The sequence below is a fragment of the Chroicocephalus ridibundus genome, chromosome 14 (genome assembly GCF_963924245.1).
Source record: "Chroicocephalus ridibundus chromosome 14, bChrRid1.1, whole genome shotgun sequence".
Classification (NCBI taxonomy): domain Eukaryota; kingdom Metazoa; phylum Chordata; class Aves; order Charadriiformes; family Laridae; genus Chroicocephalus; species Chroicocephalus ridibundus.
The window spans coordinates 4,417,220-4,433,386 of record NC_086297.1 but is presented as its reverse complement, the minus strand read 5'-3'; the positions used below and the strand labels follow the sequence as shown (position 1 = coordinate 4,433,386).

At 63.4% G+C, this 16,167-nt stretch overlaps 2 protein-coding genes across 20 annotated transcripts in view; one reads left to right on the top strand and one right to left on the bottom strand.

Moving 5' to 3' along the window:
• RBFOX3 (RNA binding fox-1 homolog 3) overlaps positions 1–16,167 on the bottom strand; it is a 183,145-nt gene that overhangs the window by 101,389 nt on the left and 65,589 nt on the right. For 2 of the 19 annotated variants that reach the window (XM_063351762.1, XM_063351766.1), the window contains exon 1: positions 3,177–4,104. The exons of the other annotated variants lie outside the window; for them this stretch is intronic. The gene's annotated coding sequence lies outside the window, so the exon portion shown is untranslated. Of the gene's footprint in view, positions 1–3,176; positions 4,105–16,167 lie in introns of those variants that run through there. 19 annotated transcript variants of the gene reach the window in all.
• Positions 12,770–16,167, top strand: part of ENPP7 (ectonucleotide pyrophosphatase/phosphodiesterase 7) — a 62,520-nt gene continuing 59,122 nt past the window's right edge. The window contains exon 1 of the mRNA XM_063352473.1: positions 12,770–12,867. Within this exon, the coding sequence (XP_063208543.1) occupies positions 12,770–12,867 (98 nt within the window). The remainder of the gene's footprint in view (positions 12,868–16,167) is intronic.

The window sequence follows — 16,167 nt, the reverse complement described above, 5'->3', positions numbered from 1 at the left end:
AGGTTGGTTAAGCAATTCACCCACAGACTGCATTATTTGCTCTGAAGATGTATTAACCAGTTAAATGAGCGTGATAAGGCGGCTCTGCTTATTTCTCCCACCAGCCGCACAGAAGATCTGAGGTTCTGGGTCTCCATATCCCGGCTAATAACCGAGACCGCAGACATGCCGACAAAGGCGGCCGGCGCCGCGCCGCTCCGGGCCAGGCTCTGCCCAGCCTGACCCGCCGGAACACAAAAGGAACTTTAAAGGCATCCAGCGGCTGGGAGCCATTTGAAAAAATAATTATACTTCCTCCCTCCCCTTTCTCTTTCTTCTTCTTAAACGCTCTCCCCCACCCAACCCTCTAATGGAAGAGCGGGAACCCACCGGCCGCCCCGGCAGAGGCAGGTCTCGCAGCCGCCCCACGCCGGGATGGGGGGTTTATCCCCATCAGATGCACGGCGGCTGCTCAGCGCCCGCCCCTGCCACTGCCCGGGCACGGAACGGGGGAGGCAAAACCCCCCAAAGCCACCTGCCACCCACGGGGTGCTGCTCTCACCTGCGTCACAGGAGGACACCTCGCAGCCAGTTCCCGACAGACGCTGGAAGCCGCCCGCGCCAGAGCTCCCCGTACCCACCGCCGTGGAAAAGGGCGGCTGGGCAGGGGCTGTCCCACATCACCCGCCCCGGGAGCCCCCACCCCAACGGGGCAGCGGTGCCGGCTGCGGGACACAAAGAACATCTGTTTTTACAGGATTTCTCCTGTTTTTCCTAAAACAAACACCCATCAATGTAAATATAACTGATGTAAACAAGCACGACCCTAAAACCCAAGTGCAGCTGTACATAACGGGGGAGAAGGAGGGAAGGAGGGAGGAGAAACACTTTAATTAATCCCTAAAACGAATGAGATGGGAAAACTCGAACTGCACGGAAAGCGTCTGGTACCGCTGCAGAAAGGGTCTGCCCAGGACGCGGGGTCGTGCCCTGCCGTGTAACGCCACTGCCGGCTGCCACCCCGGCCACCCCCCGGCGCCAGGGAGGGAGAGCCATGCTGCCTCCAGGCCAGCGGGGAGGGGAGACCACCGTGGGGCCGGTCCCACGGGCTGCAGCCCCACAGCCCCGAGCTGGGCACATCGCAGCCCGGCCGATGGCTCCCCGACCCGGCTCCGCTCCAGTGGGTGCCTGATCGGAGGATGTCTCCGTTCTCCTCCCCGTCTCCAGCAGGCAGCAGGGGCTGCCCAGCCCTCCTGGAAGTTGAGTATCTGCAGCCCGCGGCCCCGTGGTTCCTGCCGGGGCGATCACCTGGTGGGATTTCGAGGAGTTTGCACAAGAAGGGGCTCAGCGGAGCACCCTGGGTGCCGCAGGGCGATGGCCGTGCCCCTGGGGAGCTGCCTGCGGGTCCCTGCCTCCATCCCCAGCGCAGGGAGGGTTTTCAGGGCACCGAGGACCTCTGCGGGCAGCCGGCCCCATCGGAGGGTCGGGGACCGAGGGAGGGGGCAGGAGGCTGCCACCCCCCGCAGGAGGGACCCAGCCGCCAGCCGGGAGCACGCGGAGGAAGCACGGAGAAGCCTCGGCGTCTCTCTCCCGGTGATCCAGCTGGTGCTTTGCCAGCAAGAAGTAGCTGCATGGAGAAATGCCAGCACTTTCTAGCACAGAAGGATGAAGGTATCCTGAAGTGGGATCCCTGTCGACAGAAGCTCTGGGACCAGCACTATGACCTCCACGAGCCACCTCCCGTGTGACTGAAATACGGCTGCGAAATGGCACCTGAGGAACAAGAGACCACGGAGCAGACCCGAGGAGCTCCAAAAAAGGGAGGAAAAGGGCTGTTTCACGAGGCTGGCGGGGGCCTATCGGAGAGGCAACAGCAGATCTCACAGCGTAACGGGACGGCAGCCGTCCACACGATGAGCTCTGCCAGGCTCTGCCTCCACCACAGCCGCGGGCGCAGCAGGCGGCTCACCAGGAGCTGCTATTTGAAGCCGAAGGCAAAGAAAGTTGGATAAACCGGAGAGACAAATTTGGTGCTCCTGCCCTTGCAAGGCCTACAACTCCCGACGGCTCAGAGGAGGGCAAAGAGACGGAGCCCAGCCTGGACCATCACCTCCAGAGCTCAGAGCAGGGGCTCCGCAGCACACAGGGAGTGGGGACACACGGTGGCCCACAGCCACACGAGGAGACCCAGCCTAGCGCAGGGCCCCCGGCAGAGGGTAGGAGGTACCACAGGGCCAGAACGCTACCGCATAGAGGATCCAAGATGCCAGAGGAGACCTGTCTCACCTCTGCCGGGCTCCGGACAGGCATCACCCCTGGGCAGCATCACCCCGCTCCGCTGCTCGTGACGCCGCCTGCCCGGTGGGGTGAGGAGAAGGAAGGGGGAGAGACCACACCTGAGGCTGGTGAGAAACCAAAAGGGCAGCAAGGACCCGAGCCGGCCCCCTGAGGAATCCATTGCTTCGCCCTCTCCCACAGAGACCCCCCCGGCCCTTGGTCCCCACGCCGAGGGCCGGGACTGCACCGTGCCGCCGCTCCCGATTCCGGCAGCCTGCCCGTGCGCGGAGCCGTGCCTGCGCCCCTGCCCTGCCCGCACACACGCACCCGGCTACCCGGGGATGTGTTCATCACATCATCCCGCTCCTCCTCTCCTTAAGCATCTCAAGCGCTGTCCCCCGCCATCGGCCACTCACTGGCCCTATTGTAAAGAAGCCGCCCCGCGATCAGCTGCTGGAAACCCCGCGGGACCAGGCGCCAGGGAACGGAGAATCCTTCATTCTGGCTCAAGGTGGACTCCTGACCCCCCGGCCGCCCCACGGAACATCTGCCACGCTCAGCCCCGGCACACTGGCAGCTCCAACCATGCTCACGGTCCATCCATGCCTGCGGGAGCCCGGGACAGGGCTGCAGCCCCGCTGCTCTGGGCCAGCAGGATCCTGAGGGACCACCCTTGATCCCAAACCTGGAGAGCAAACGCACGACGCAGCTCCTCCCAGAGCAACGCCGACACCCAGCGCTGTTCCTCCAAGAGCCACGGCAGCTCTGCGGGCTCACCCGCCAGCTGCGGCCCCAGCGCAGCGTGAGGGGGCTGCACCGGTGAGACGCGGGCACGTGGCCGGTTGCGGTGCCCAGCTCTGCCGTGGCGGCGGAAGGCCAGTCTGCTCTGCTCTGGGAAGCGCCAGCCCCTTTTTCCTTACCTTGGCACAACGCTCATGCTGCCGAGGCTCCTCGGCGGCGAAGGCTCTGGGATGGGCAGGCGGGATGATGGCACCCCCAGGACCTGCCCAAGCGCCCGTGCCGCGCCGTGCCCCGCACCTCGCCAGCCCTCCCAGCCACCACGCGGACGCGCGGCTCCCGGCACTGCCTTTGGAGCCGGCTGCCGCAGCGCACGCGTCCTCCCCCCTGCCCTTTCCAATGCCGCCGGTGATGGGAGGGAGTTAGAAATGCCACGAGAAGCATTCCTCATTTTGAGAAGCCGGATCATCTGAAGACTGGCAACAGCCCAGAGCCCAGCGAGACAAGCCCCAGATTTACGACCCGCGTGGATGAAGAGACAGAAGAGCTTTAGTAAACCCGGGTAAGACCCCATGGGAAAGCGACAGTGAGCGATCCGAGTGACCCGGCAACTCCACCTCTCTCCGGGGAAAACAAAAGCGACACAAGAAAGGAACCCAAGGGCCCCAGGGAGCAAGGGGAGGGGGCTGCCAAGGGACAGGGCGCCCAGGGCCAACAGGACACACACGGGGACACCGCACGCTGCTCGGGGAGCGGGGACCGGGCAGATGCTGGGACAGCAGAGCATCGCTGCTGGAGCACCCTGCGCTGCCTGCGGCGCTCATCCAGCCTCCCCCCGCCTCCTCCTCCTCCTCCTCCAGGGCTTCTTCCTCTCCTTCCCCTCTTTGTCATTCCTCTCAGCTCACGCCTCTTCTCTGCTCTCCTTCAGCTGCTCGCAGCAATAATCCAGGGCACTAACGCCCCGGCAGATTGCTCACTGCCGCTCCCCGGCTGCTGCTGACCGGGGTTTTAATGACTCCCCCGGCCGTGGCAGGGGCTGATCCCCACCTCCGCCGGCTGCCAGCGCTGCGCTCCCCACCATCCCTCCTCCGCAAAGCCTGCACCTAATGACGGCCGGGCACAGCACGGGGATGAGCCAGGAGCATCCTCCACCGCCAGCCTCAGCGGGGGCTCAGCCCGGGATCTGCCCTCGCCTCGCGCCTGGGCTCTCAGCCACCACGGGGACTCACGTTAGTCCCCTCCGAAGCCCCGGCCCCAGGACAGGCCAGCGCAGCCAAGGGCACCAATGCAGCAGAGCCGGAGGGGCCGCAGGCTGACGGCACACCGCGTATTCCTTGGGGACGGGGAAGGGACAACCGCGGCTCGGTGTCGGTCAGACAGATGCTTCTCAAAGCATCGTGGCACGGGGCTCCGCAATGGCAGGGACCAGGCAGGGGACCGGGCAGCACCCTGGGCTTCAGCCACCCACACACTGGCATCTGCGAGGGCTAAAGCCAGCAGCCAGAGCGGCACAGGGCTCCAGCACGTGATGGAGAGCAGGGACCTGCCCCCCAGCAACGAGCCTGGGTATCGCTCCGGGGGACCTCATGAAGTTCAGGAAGGAAAATGGCGAGCCCTGTCCCCAGAGCAGGGCTGCCCGCAGCTGGCCAGGCAGGACTGTGCTGCCGGGGCAGAGGGGTGAGCCAGCAGCGTGACCCCGCAGCTGGCCCTGCCATCACCCCCCGCAAGGCCATGTCTGGATCGCGTGTCTGGGTTTGGGCCCCCAGTGCAGGGACATTGACGCACTGGAGCGAGCCTGGCCGAAGGCCACAGTGACGGTCACAGGCTGGACACAGGACAGGGACACAGAGGGTGGCGGGGCGCTCAGTGAGGAGAAGGGGAGGCTCAGGGGCACCGGGGGGGTTACGGGAGGACAGAACCAGGGCAGGCAGCAGGGAGGGCAGAGGAGCTCCATCTGCACTATCCCATTGCCCCAACAAATCTGGCTGTCCACATCAGCAAAGAAATTCTAGAGGCCAGCAGCAGCCCAGCAGCCGCCGTCCAGGTGCCACACAGCACAGGCAGGGCTACCTGCCGCCCACTGCAGCCAGCCCGTCCCCTGCCCCACACCGCTGCCAGCCCCAGCCCCGCACCGCTGCCCATCCCTGCCCGGCATCACCGACCGGGGCTCGGCGCCCTTCCCAGCTGCAGAGGGGAGCAGCAGATGATCCCGGGGCGCAGGGGTTACCCCCCGCAGCCTCCAGCCCCGCCTGACCCCTCGCTGCCAGGCACACCGCTCGCTGCCAGGCTGCAGGTCCCTGCGTCCCCTCCTTTTAATTAACATTCCACATGTAAAGTTAGGATTGTAATTACTGCAACTGATTAACAGGCCGAAGGTAGCCCGTCTCCGAGGGAGCAGATTAGCAGAGGCTCTCTCAAGCTCCTGCTCTCACCTCGGCACTGTCAGTGCATTTTAAGCAGGGGCCCGATGCCCCCGCGGTGGGTGATTAATGGGCGAGCTGGGCAGGAGGACACGCGGCGGCTCCGTCCCCGCTGCTCTTCCCACGCTCCCGCCGGGGCAGGACGGGACAGGGCTCCAGCGGCCGGGGGCCGTCGGAGGGGACGATGCCAGGCAGTGATTCCCGGAGCCTTGTCTCCCTACTGCCGGTACCAGGCAGGAGGAAGCAGGACACAATTCCCGGGAAGCCGAGGACCCGGTGCAGAGGGAGGAGAGCAGCAGCTCAGACCCGCAGAGCAGAGGAGACCCCCGAGAGCAGCTCCCTGGTGCAAGAGGCAGCGGCACGCGGGCAGGGAGCGATGCTGCTGGATCCCAGCCTGTTCTCACCTGCGCTGGTCCTGGGGCCATTTCACTGGGATCGGGCTCTGACCCGGCCGGGGCAGGACGCGCGAGGCTTGGCCGAGCCGGGAGAGCCCTCGTGGCGGGGGCTGCAGCGCAGGGAGCTCACACCGTCCCCAGGACACAGTCCCCTCCACGAGCTATTCCAGAACATTAAGCAGCCAAACTCCCCTCACCCTGGCTACTTGCCACCCCAGGACACAAGCCACTTGCCCCCTCCCACCCTGGGGTCTGCAGTGCCGTGGGGCCGGGGTGTCCCGTGGGGGCGTGCCCCTCATCTCCCACCCCATCGGGGTCACTGGCAGCACAAGGCAGCGGGAAGGAGGCCAGCCCTGCCCCACGGCAGCCCCCCAGCTCCCAGCCCTGCCCCATGGCAGCCCCACACCCAGACAACACAGCTCTTCACCTCCCTCCTGGTTCCTTCTGCATCTCTGCCCATGCTGGTGGTGTCACCCGGCCACTGAGACCTGCCCCAGGGGTGTCACCTCCGCCACCCCGGCATCGCTCGGGACACGCCGAGCCCAGCCTGCGCCCCCCCCCAAGCCGAGCAGCTCCTCGGCCAGGGCCCCCACACTTTTTGGGTGTGAAAACGTGCGAGAACATCCCCCCCGCCCCAGCTCGCCCCTGCCCCGCTCACCCGCAGCCTCGGACCCTGCGCTGCTCACCCACCGCGGACCCGGGCGCGCAAAGGGGAGCCGCCAGCCGGAGCGCGCCCAACGCGACTCCAGTAATTACAAGCAGATAAGGCTATCAACTGTAATTAACCGCTATCCACAGGCAGACCGCTCGGCTGCAGAGACTTTCTTCCCTTCTTTTCCCCAAGACTGCAAAATAAATTATCCTGCAAAGTTAGCAGAAGCTGAGCTATGGAAACAATTAAACAAAAATTAAATCTAATTCATTTATACTCTGAGCACAAAGTGGCTAATGTGGGGGTTTTCTTCTCTCTCCTCTCTTTGCCTTGGTGTTACAGAGGACTATTATGGGAAATTAATCACGGGGAAAAGCAATGAACGTGATCTATCGCTCTTTAAAAGTGCACTGTAGTGATTATATAAAAATCTATTAGAGAGGCCAGGAAATAGAAGAGTGACACCATTTAAAAGGAAAAAGGAGACAGGGCTGGTGGCAAAGGGATCGATTTCTTAACAGAGGGATGGGTGACAGCGGGAGCGGGAGGAGGTCAGGCCCGCGCCGCCGCAGACCCCGGGGCGGCTGTGCCAACCGTGCTCAGCCCCTGTGCCAGGACGGTTGCGGGGGACGCGCTGGACCCCAGGATGCGGCTGAACAGCTCTGAAATCACCCCCTAAAGCCCCACAGCAGAGCTGGGGCTGGCCCTGTGGCGGCGCGGCTTGGGGCTCCCACCCAGCACGGCCCCACGGTGCCTGCAGCCGCCCGGGCATGCCGACATGGCTACACCGCCACGGTGCTGCTCGTCCTCTTCGCCCCGGCATGTCCTCCCGTCTCTGGGGGGCTCTGGTGCCGGCCGAGGGCTGGGGGGAGAGCACAAAGCCGGGGCGATGGCCAAAGCAATGGCGGGATGCCCAGGGGAGGGGCCGGCATGGGACCAGCTGAGGGTGGCCATCCCGCCATCGGCCGCTGGCAGAAGATGCTGCGGAGAACAAAGCACCAGCGACACCGGCAGCGGTAACTGCCTGTGCGGCACAGCCCCAGCACCCACCCTAGATGCGGGGGTCCCGGCCAGAGGCAGCAGCTCCCAGCTCCGGCCGCTCCTCCGGCTGCAGCATCCCATCACCCGCCCTGTAGCGCGGGGGGATCCCAGCACTGCCCCCCATTCCAAAGGGTCCCCAAGGGGAGCAACCCCCATGATTAGCAATGATTGTGAGAGGAGACCCGCGCTGCACCGGCAGTAAACAAGGCCGGACCCTGCCTGGCCCCCCGGCACTGCCGCCCCCCCAGCGCACGCTCGCCTGTTTAACGGCCGCGATAAAACCTTCGCCGAGGCAGATTCCACCATAAATCCTGGCCCGCAGCGGGGCCGGCCCCAGGCCAGCCTGACGCGTTAACGACACCATCAATCCCCCAGGAGCCCAGGGCGGAGCGGGGGGGACGCAGGGGCTCCAGCCCTGGCACGCGGCCAGGCGGGGGCCGACGCCACCATGAGGGGGTCAGGGCTGGCCCCGAGCCCCCTCGGGAGCCGTTCTGGGGATGGATCTGCAGGCACACGGGGAGGGACAGGGCTTCGCTCCCAGGGGACGTAGCGAGGGGCCGGCGGGTGTCACACCTCGGGGCTGAGGCTGCGGTGAAGCAGCGACCGGCAGCTCATCGCCGGGTGCATGATGGGCAACCCCACGGTGATGGGGAATCCCACGCTGATGGGCAACCCCGTGCCGACGGGCAACCACACACCAAGGGGCAACCCCATGCCAATGGGCAATCACACACCGACGGGCAACCCCACGCCAATGGGCAACCACACACCGACGGGCAACCCCATGCCAATGGGCAACCACACACCGACGGGCAACCCCATGCCAATGGGCAACCCCGCATCGATGGGCAACCCCACACTGATGGGCAACCCCACATCGATGGGCAACCCCACGCCGACGGGCTCACCCGCAGCCACTGTGGCCTCCCGGGGCCATCACCCCGAACAAACGCTTACAAACTCCCTGTTTCTACATTTTCACCTTCGTGTGAATGCAATGGAAGTTTCTCCTCCCCACCTGGCAAATGGAAGCCAAACACACCACTCTCCCTCCAACGCATCTTTTCAACGATTTCGGGGAAAAAAAAGGTGGAAAAAAACCTGCTTTGATCTCAGCAGCCCATTTGTTTAGCCCATGCCGGGATTTAATTGAGAAGGGATGTCCTTGAATAAATGCGGAGATGTCCTCACTCCCCGGGAAGTCTGCTGCGAGTCGTACAAGCCACTGTATGAGGTTTTCTGCTCATCCAGGGATATTCTGGGACAACACAGCCCCAGGGCCGCTGCTGCACGTCGCCCATCCAGCCCCTGCCACCGCTTATCACCGGGCACCCCGGCGAGCAGGCTGCCGTGCCACGGGGCCAGGCGAGGGAGCCACCAAGCCCCGAGGGCCGGTGGACAATGCTCTGCCCCCAAATCCAGCATGGGGAGAGGTGGGGGGCATTGCCCCACGGCCACCGGCGCCCTGCAGGGACGCATCCCGAGGCTGGAGCATCCCCACGCCCATGAGCCCGGTGGGCCGGGGACCGGGGCTTGCTTGGCGCTGGCCGAGGGGCTGCAGGTGGGACGCATCGCCCCAGAGAAGCCAAGTTACGGCACGACAGAAGGCGAGGGGCAGCCTGTCCCCGAGAGCTGGCCCCGGAGCCCGGGAGGCCGGCACCGAACCCTGGCAAACGCCTTCCACGCTGCCAGGCTTGGCAAGAGCGGAGGAGCCGCAGCAGAGAGCCCGCCAGCCCCGGCCGGGAACTCGGCATCGCCGGCCGCCGCAGGCAGCTTCCTGCTCATTTCCTCCCAGCCGGCTGTGGGCTGCGGCCCCCGCCAGCGCTGAGCCCCCCGCTCCCAGACCCTCTGCCAGGGCCCTCCAGGCAACGGGCAAACCCACCCTTCCTGCCCAGAACGGCTTTTAGCAGCCGCAAAGCCTGGAGCCGAGGAGGGGAACTGGCCCTGGGGAACACCCTGCACCTGCGGCACCTCCAAGGAGAACCAGCAAGGGGCAACAACGGCGGGGAGGGGGTCCCTGCGCCCACAGATTTGGGTCTTCTCATCTCCTGCCCAGAAAAGCCAGTGTCAGGCACTGATCAGCCAGCACCCTCCTCCTCCTCCTCCTCCTCCTCCTCCTTGGCGCAGCCACACGGGTGTCTTTCCACCGCGCAGCTCCTGCCCAAGGCTCCCCAGCTGGGAAAGCGCTGCGCTACTTTAACCGGTCCCTCTCCCGTCCATCCCCGTGAGCCCGGCTGCGAGAGACAGACAACACCCCGAGGCCGCGCTCGGAGGAGCCAAACCAGACGCAGGAGGGGTTGGAGGGCACCCAACGCAGGGACGGGGCTGGCTGCAGCCCACCTGCTGCCGCCTCGGCCCCCGCGCCCCCACCACCAGAGAAGCCGCAGGGGCAAAGCTGCAGCCGCAGGCTGGGACGTGTCCCCTTTCTCCCCGGGGGCTGGCACCATGCTGCTTGGGAACAGGGAGTTGGACCAGCGGGTTTTCCTCGGTCCTGGCAGGCAGGAGAAGTGATCCTAGCCTGGAAGGGAATTAATGGTGATAAAGGCGAGCGCGGGGAGCTACGGGAGAGGACACAGGGAATTCCCAGCTCATTAAAGTGTTGACATCTCTCAGCCCATGGTAACAGCGGCTCCTTTTCTCCTCATCTGTTAAAGTCCTTGTCCTCCCCCTCCCCATGAGACCTCTGCTCAACTCCGCAGCCATCCCACTGCCATCCCACCAGCCATCCCACCGCCATCCCAAAGCCATCACACAGCCATCCCACCAGCCATCCCACCAGCCATCCCACCAGCCATCCCACAGCTACCCCACTGCCATCCCAAAGCCATCCCAGCAGCCATCCCACTACCATCCCAAAGCCATCACACCATCACACAGCTATTCCACTGCCATCCCACCATTATCCCAAAGCCATCCCAGCAGCCATCCCACGAGCCATCCCACTGCCATTCCCCCAGCCATGCCTCCAGCCATCTCACTGCCATCCCACCATCCCATCACCCCTGTGGCCAAGCCCTGCTGGGGGCACGGGCCGGTGCGGAGCCGTGGGGTGCCGCGGCCGGGGGCTGCTGGGTGCCCACGCGGTGCCCGGGCTGCAGCTGGGGCTGGAGAGCGCGGGGGGCTGCGGGCGGAAGGGGAGCGGGAGAGCTCTCAGCCCCTGGACTGCGCTGGCTGAGCTGCGGCTAAAGGCGAGCTGATTAAAGCAATTAGGATTTTAAATAGTAACATCAGAGTGGCTCATCAGCACTGAAGAGGCAGTCAAATGACGAGTCTGAGGATCCTATTTAGGGATCTCAGTTGGCTGAGGATCTGAAGCAAGGCCCCAAGGCTCCCTTGCATCCAGAGGGGGCCAGCCGGCCACAGGGGGGTCCCGGGGACCCCATGGACCCCGCAGCCTCCCCAGCGCCCGCCCGGGGACATGGCACAGCCTGGCCGGGGGGTGCCGATGGGGACAGCCCCCATGCACGCAGCCAGCTCCGTCCCCTGCCCTGCAGGCACAGCCCGGGGGGGTCCGCGTGGCGGGGACACCCTGCGGCACCAGCGCCCTGGCACCCAGCGCTCCCCGCGCCCGGCTGCGTGGCACCGAGCAGCGCCCGGCCGCCCGCTCCTCCCTTCCCTCGGCCTCCCTGTTTATTCTCGCTAATAAAGGCTCGGGGAAGGGAACGTGGAAGGAATTCAGCAGCACTTCTCAGGAGGCAGCTCTGCACACCACACCAGCAAACCAAAAAGTACCTTTTGCAACAGATAAAGCGCAACACACGTTTTGTCTGCTTGGATTCAGAGTCTGATCTGCCAGAGACTGAAGGCAGTCTGGTGGGAAATCCGCCTGGTTTGGTGTACGCGAATCCCCAATCACAAAGGGATCTGGACACAAAACAGATGCAGGAACAGCACAAACAGCCGCAAAATGCTCCGCGCCCTTCCCTCTGCTCTCTCATTCCCTGCACTCGCACTTGTTCCTCGCCGTTGCTGGCTGACTCCCGGGTGCAGCACCCAGCCCGAGCGCCCGCCAGCGCCTGGGGATGCGGCCCTCGGGGACAACAGGAGCAGTGGGGACGCTGCAAGGAGCTTCCCAATCCCGTCCCGATGGGCACTGCAGCCCGGGCCTGGGCTGCTCCTCCAGATTCCCCATTCCCGCTCTCACAGCTGCATCCCAGTGGGCCAGCATCGCCCCGGAGATGGACCCACTCGGATGGGGGACAAGTGAAAAAAAAAGAAAAGGGCAGGAACAAGGAAGGGAAGGCAGGAACAAGGGAGGGGAGGGCAGGAGCTGCAGCCTGAGCACAAGCCACTCCTCGACTTTCTTGCAAGCTCCAAGATGCTGTAGGAGGGTACTGGCACAGGCATATTACATTTATTTATAGGCATTTCTGTGGCACTCAATTAAACGCTGTGGTGGAGATATTGCAGCGTGAAGAGTATTTAGAGCCGTTTAACACCTCTTAGTCGGCAAAAGCCCATCTGATTCCTGCAGTGAATTGGGAAAGTGCACCCAGCAAGGGCAAGAGCAAGGCAGGCTGCCCTCTCCCAACCCCGTCTCCACTCGCGAAGAGGGACGGGGTCGCCGCACTCGTGGCAGAGCAACCCCGAGCCTCACGCGATGCTCCGCTGCTTCGAGGTCAGCAGGTGAGGGACCGGTGTCACGCAGCAGCGGGACACACATCCCCACCCTCCCCAGCTCCGGCACCGCCGCTTCCCTCCAGCCGCTCCTGGGCAAGCAGGGTGCTGGTGGCAGGACGGCAGGGTGGCACGATGGCAGGGTGGCTCCTGCCCGTCACCCTCCCTGGCAGCCCCAGGTGCTTCCCAGAGAAGGGACGGGATCTGCCCGCAGGAGGGCACGGAAATTCCTGATGCTCAGGAAAGGCTCTTTCCCAGCCTTCACTGGGATTCTATTAACCGCCCTGCAAAACCTCGCTGCAACTGATGAGGCTGGCGAACAGCTGAGCCGGTAAATCTCTAGATCTCAGGAAAGCCGTTGGGGGAGAGAGTTCAAAGGAAAGGCTGACAAGTGCACGCCAAGGTTAGCTCTAATTGCACCGCTGCAAATTCACCGGTGGCACTTTCGCCCTCTGATCTGCTCCCTCCCCTCTCCCGCTCTGCCCGCGGCGCTGGCCCTGCTCGTCCCCCGGCCACGCAGCTCCCGAGCGCGGGGCGGGGAAGGGGGGAGGAAGATGTGCCACCGTCCAGGGGCACCACCAGCCTCGCGGCCCCACCGCTGCTCGCCAGCGGCAAGCTCAGGTCACGCGACGGAAGCGAGCGAGGCCGAAATGCAGCCGCGGGGAGACAAACTGGACCCAAGCGATGCCAGCGAACCACCGCCAGAGATGCTGCCGCTGCCCCTGAGAGGAATCATAGAATGGTTCGGGTTAGAAGGGACCTTAAAGGTCATCTAGTTCCCTTGAAGATCATCTAGAAGCCCATTCCCCAGGCTGTCCCCCGCCACCCCCCCAGCACCAGGCAGCCCCCGACCCCGCCGGCACGCCGGCAGCGGTGCCTTGGCCCCAGCCGAGGGTGTACAGCAGCCCAGCGTGGCTGCCCGGTGCCGGGCGGCAGCACCACGCGTCCGCACGGGGAGATGCTCTTCCTTCTGCTCGGTAACGACCTGCGGAACCACCGCCAGCAGCATCCCCAGGCAGGGGCAGGATGGGGACGGGGGGCGCGGGGCGGCCGGGGGCTCGCCCCCCCCAGCTGCTCCCCAGCACCCGGGCTCCTGTCGCTCGCAAATGGATGCAATTAAGTTGATAGTGCAGCGGGACCGTAATTGCTGTTTCCTTAGCCTGGCAACACGACCCCGGAAACCCCCATTATACTAATCACTGTCAAACGAACACAATCGCAGAACACATAAAAACCTGGTGTACTTCATGGTGAAATATAACACCGCAGAAGGCTGAACCGTGCCATAAATCTGCTTAGCACTTAACACTGCCTGCTAAATGGCCCCGCTTAATTATAGCTCTATAAACATGACTTTATAGCAATATCAATACAGTCAAAAATCAATCCCACTGATGGACAAATGGACAGACTCGCGTCCCGCTGACCCCGGCACCGGGCCACCGCAGCTCCCCGCGGCGCGGAGCGAGCCGGGCTGGGCGCTGCCAGGCCTCACCGGGGATGGCACCACAGCCTGGCGCCCCGGCCCCGCTCCCCGCGCCGTCCCGGCACCCCGCGACCCGGCCCCTCTCCCCCGGACGCGGTTTCCAACCCGCCCTGGCCCAGCGCTGCTGCCGGAGCCGCAGACAAGACATTAGCATTACAACCCACACCGATCTTTGTCAATTATGCTACAGTATTTGAGCTCTAACCAGCTTTAAATTGAATCAGGACGAAATCATCAGTATAAAAAGAGCCCGCACCAGCCTTTCAATTCCAGCACTGGGAAAAAAAAAAGTTATACATCTCATAATGGCCTTCTACCCCATAATGAACAGGAAAAATAAATTAGATTCCCAGCTAAGGGTATATTTATACAATTTCATTATGTGCCCATGAGCAAGTCTGGTTTTCACCAAGATAAAAATGAGCTCTCAGCAATGCTCGTACTAAATAAATGGAGTGATTTAACAGCTTAACAAGGAGCGCGATAGAGGGGTTGAGGAACAATGTCAAAATGGAAAATAAAAATAAAAAAAAAATTAAAATGCTCGCATTTCTCGAACCACGCTGGCGCTGCCGGGCTGGACTCTACCCACAGCGGCTCCGGGAGCATTCCAGGGCTGGGGAGACGGCGGCGCTGGGACCGCAGGCACATCCCCGGGCTGCGAGCACGTGGCACACTGCCCCACTCGGAGCAACTCCGGGGAGACGCCTTCCTACTGCCTCGTTTTCTGGCTGCTCAACGTACAAGTGCTCCTCGTGAGCCAAAATCAGAAAATCAGGTCCCTCTCCTTGCTGGCTGTCAGCGGAGCAGGAGCGGGCCCAGGTCCAGCTCGCTCTGACTCGCGATCCCCGCGATGCAGGGCCGTGCGTGCCGGCTGCCCGCAGGAGCAGCAAGGATGTTCCCGGCAGCTTTGGGGCTGGAAAGGGCTATTTGCAGCCTGGAAGTTGCTCCCAGGCTCTGAAACATTCAAGCCAAGCAAGGCTCCTCTCCGGGAGCCATCCGGCGGAGAGAAGGACGGCAGTGGCACTGACTGGCCGTCCCGGCAAGCTGCTCCCGTACCGGCTGCCAGCACCGACCTGCTGCCGGGCTGCAAGGGTGCAGCGCGCTCGCCGTGGAGAAGAGGCACTGAGGAAGCCGGGAGCTCACCAGGAGCTTGCCCGCTTGGCTCCGCCGCAGGTTTGCAGGCGGCTCTGGGTGGCTGTGGCACCGCAGCGCAGTGGGTCGCGGGGATGACGCATCCCCATCACCTGGCACGTCCCAGCCCCTCTCCTCCAGCCGCGCAAACAGCCCGTGGTCCCTTCCAGCCAATTTCACCAAACCCAGAGGGAAATTCCCGATTCCTTCCTGCGAGCGGAGCCCGTTTAATCAACCTCCTGTTATCCAATTCGGCCACGAGCCGAAACGCGGGCTCGCTTTTCCTGCTCGGCTTTCAGCCTTTCTGCCCATGAAGGCTGCAGTGTTTCATGTCCCCCCCCCCGCATCTCCCTCGCACACAGCCAGGAGGGGACGCGGCCGAGCTGCCCGCCCGCGGGGACAGAGGGGTTTGGAGGAGCTCCTCGCCCTTCGCAAGGTTATCTGCTCCTGGTGAAGGCTCCTCCATCCCGCCTTCTGCCACTACGGAAAAGAGCGTGTCAGCTCCCCCCGGGCCCCCGTCCCGGACCACACATCCATCTGGGCTCAGCATCCTGTGTCTTCTCCAGCACAGTCAGGCTGATCCTAAATCCATAACCCACACTTGAATAGCTCATCCATTTAATGGCAGATAGCTGCCAGCAGGCAAATCTGTCCTCTCAGCAGCAGCAAAACCAGAGCTAAGCAGTTGCCTTTTTTTTTTTTTTTTTTCCTTCCCTTTTTAAATCAATTGTGAGGCCACATGGTCCATCGCAGTGATCTGGAGACCAGGAGCCACCTCCAAGCCGGAGCGGGCTGGCTTGGCTGCCTCTCACAGCTCTCCTGCCACAAGGTGACATTTCCCCCTCCATCCTCCCTACCCCAGGGAGCCGCCAGGATTAATAGTTCAACAGGGCTTTGGAAATATGTGTGCCGAGAGTTATGAGCCTGATTCATAATAGGAGTTCCCTCCCCTGCTACAGAGATTAATCGTCGGCGCAAACGCAAACACCATTTGGGCTCAACCGTCCCGAAACGCAGCGCAGCTGGAGCGGCGCGCGCCCACGGGGCCGTGCCACGCGTAACGTGGTCGGAGCCTTTTGTCTGTGCCTTTACCTTGAGCATTTGGGAAAAATAAATTTGTTGTAGAAAGGATCAGTTTGAAGGTTCTGAGCGTTGCGTGCAAACAAGGTGTGAGCCCTGGAACCTGCCTGTGATCGGGAAGAATTCCAGACAGCCCTGGAGGAAGCTCTGCTCCAGCCCGAGACCGGGAGAACTCAGCCCATACGGGCACAGGCTGGGTAACACCTGATTTACCCTTAAACGCCTTAATGAATGTAGCGAGAGCCTGAAATCGCCTCCGGAGGAGCTGCCCCCTCCCACCCCATGGCTGGGGGAGCCGTGGGGCAGCTCCAGGAGATGCTGCTCCAGGACCCTCCTGGCTGCTCCCCA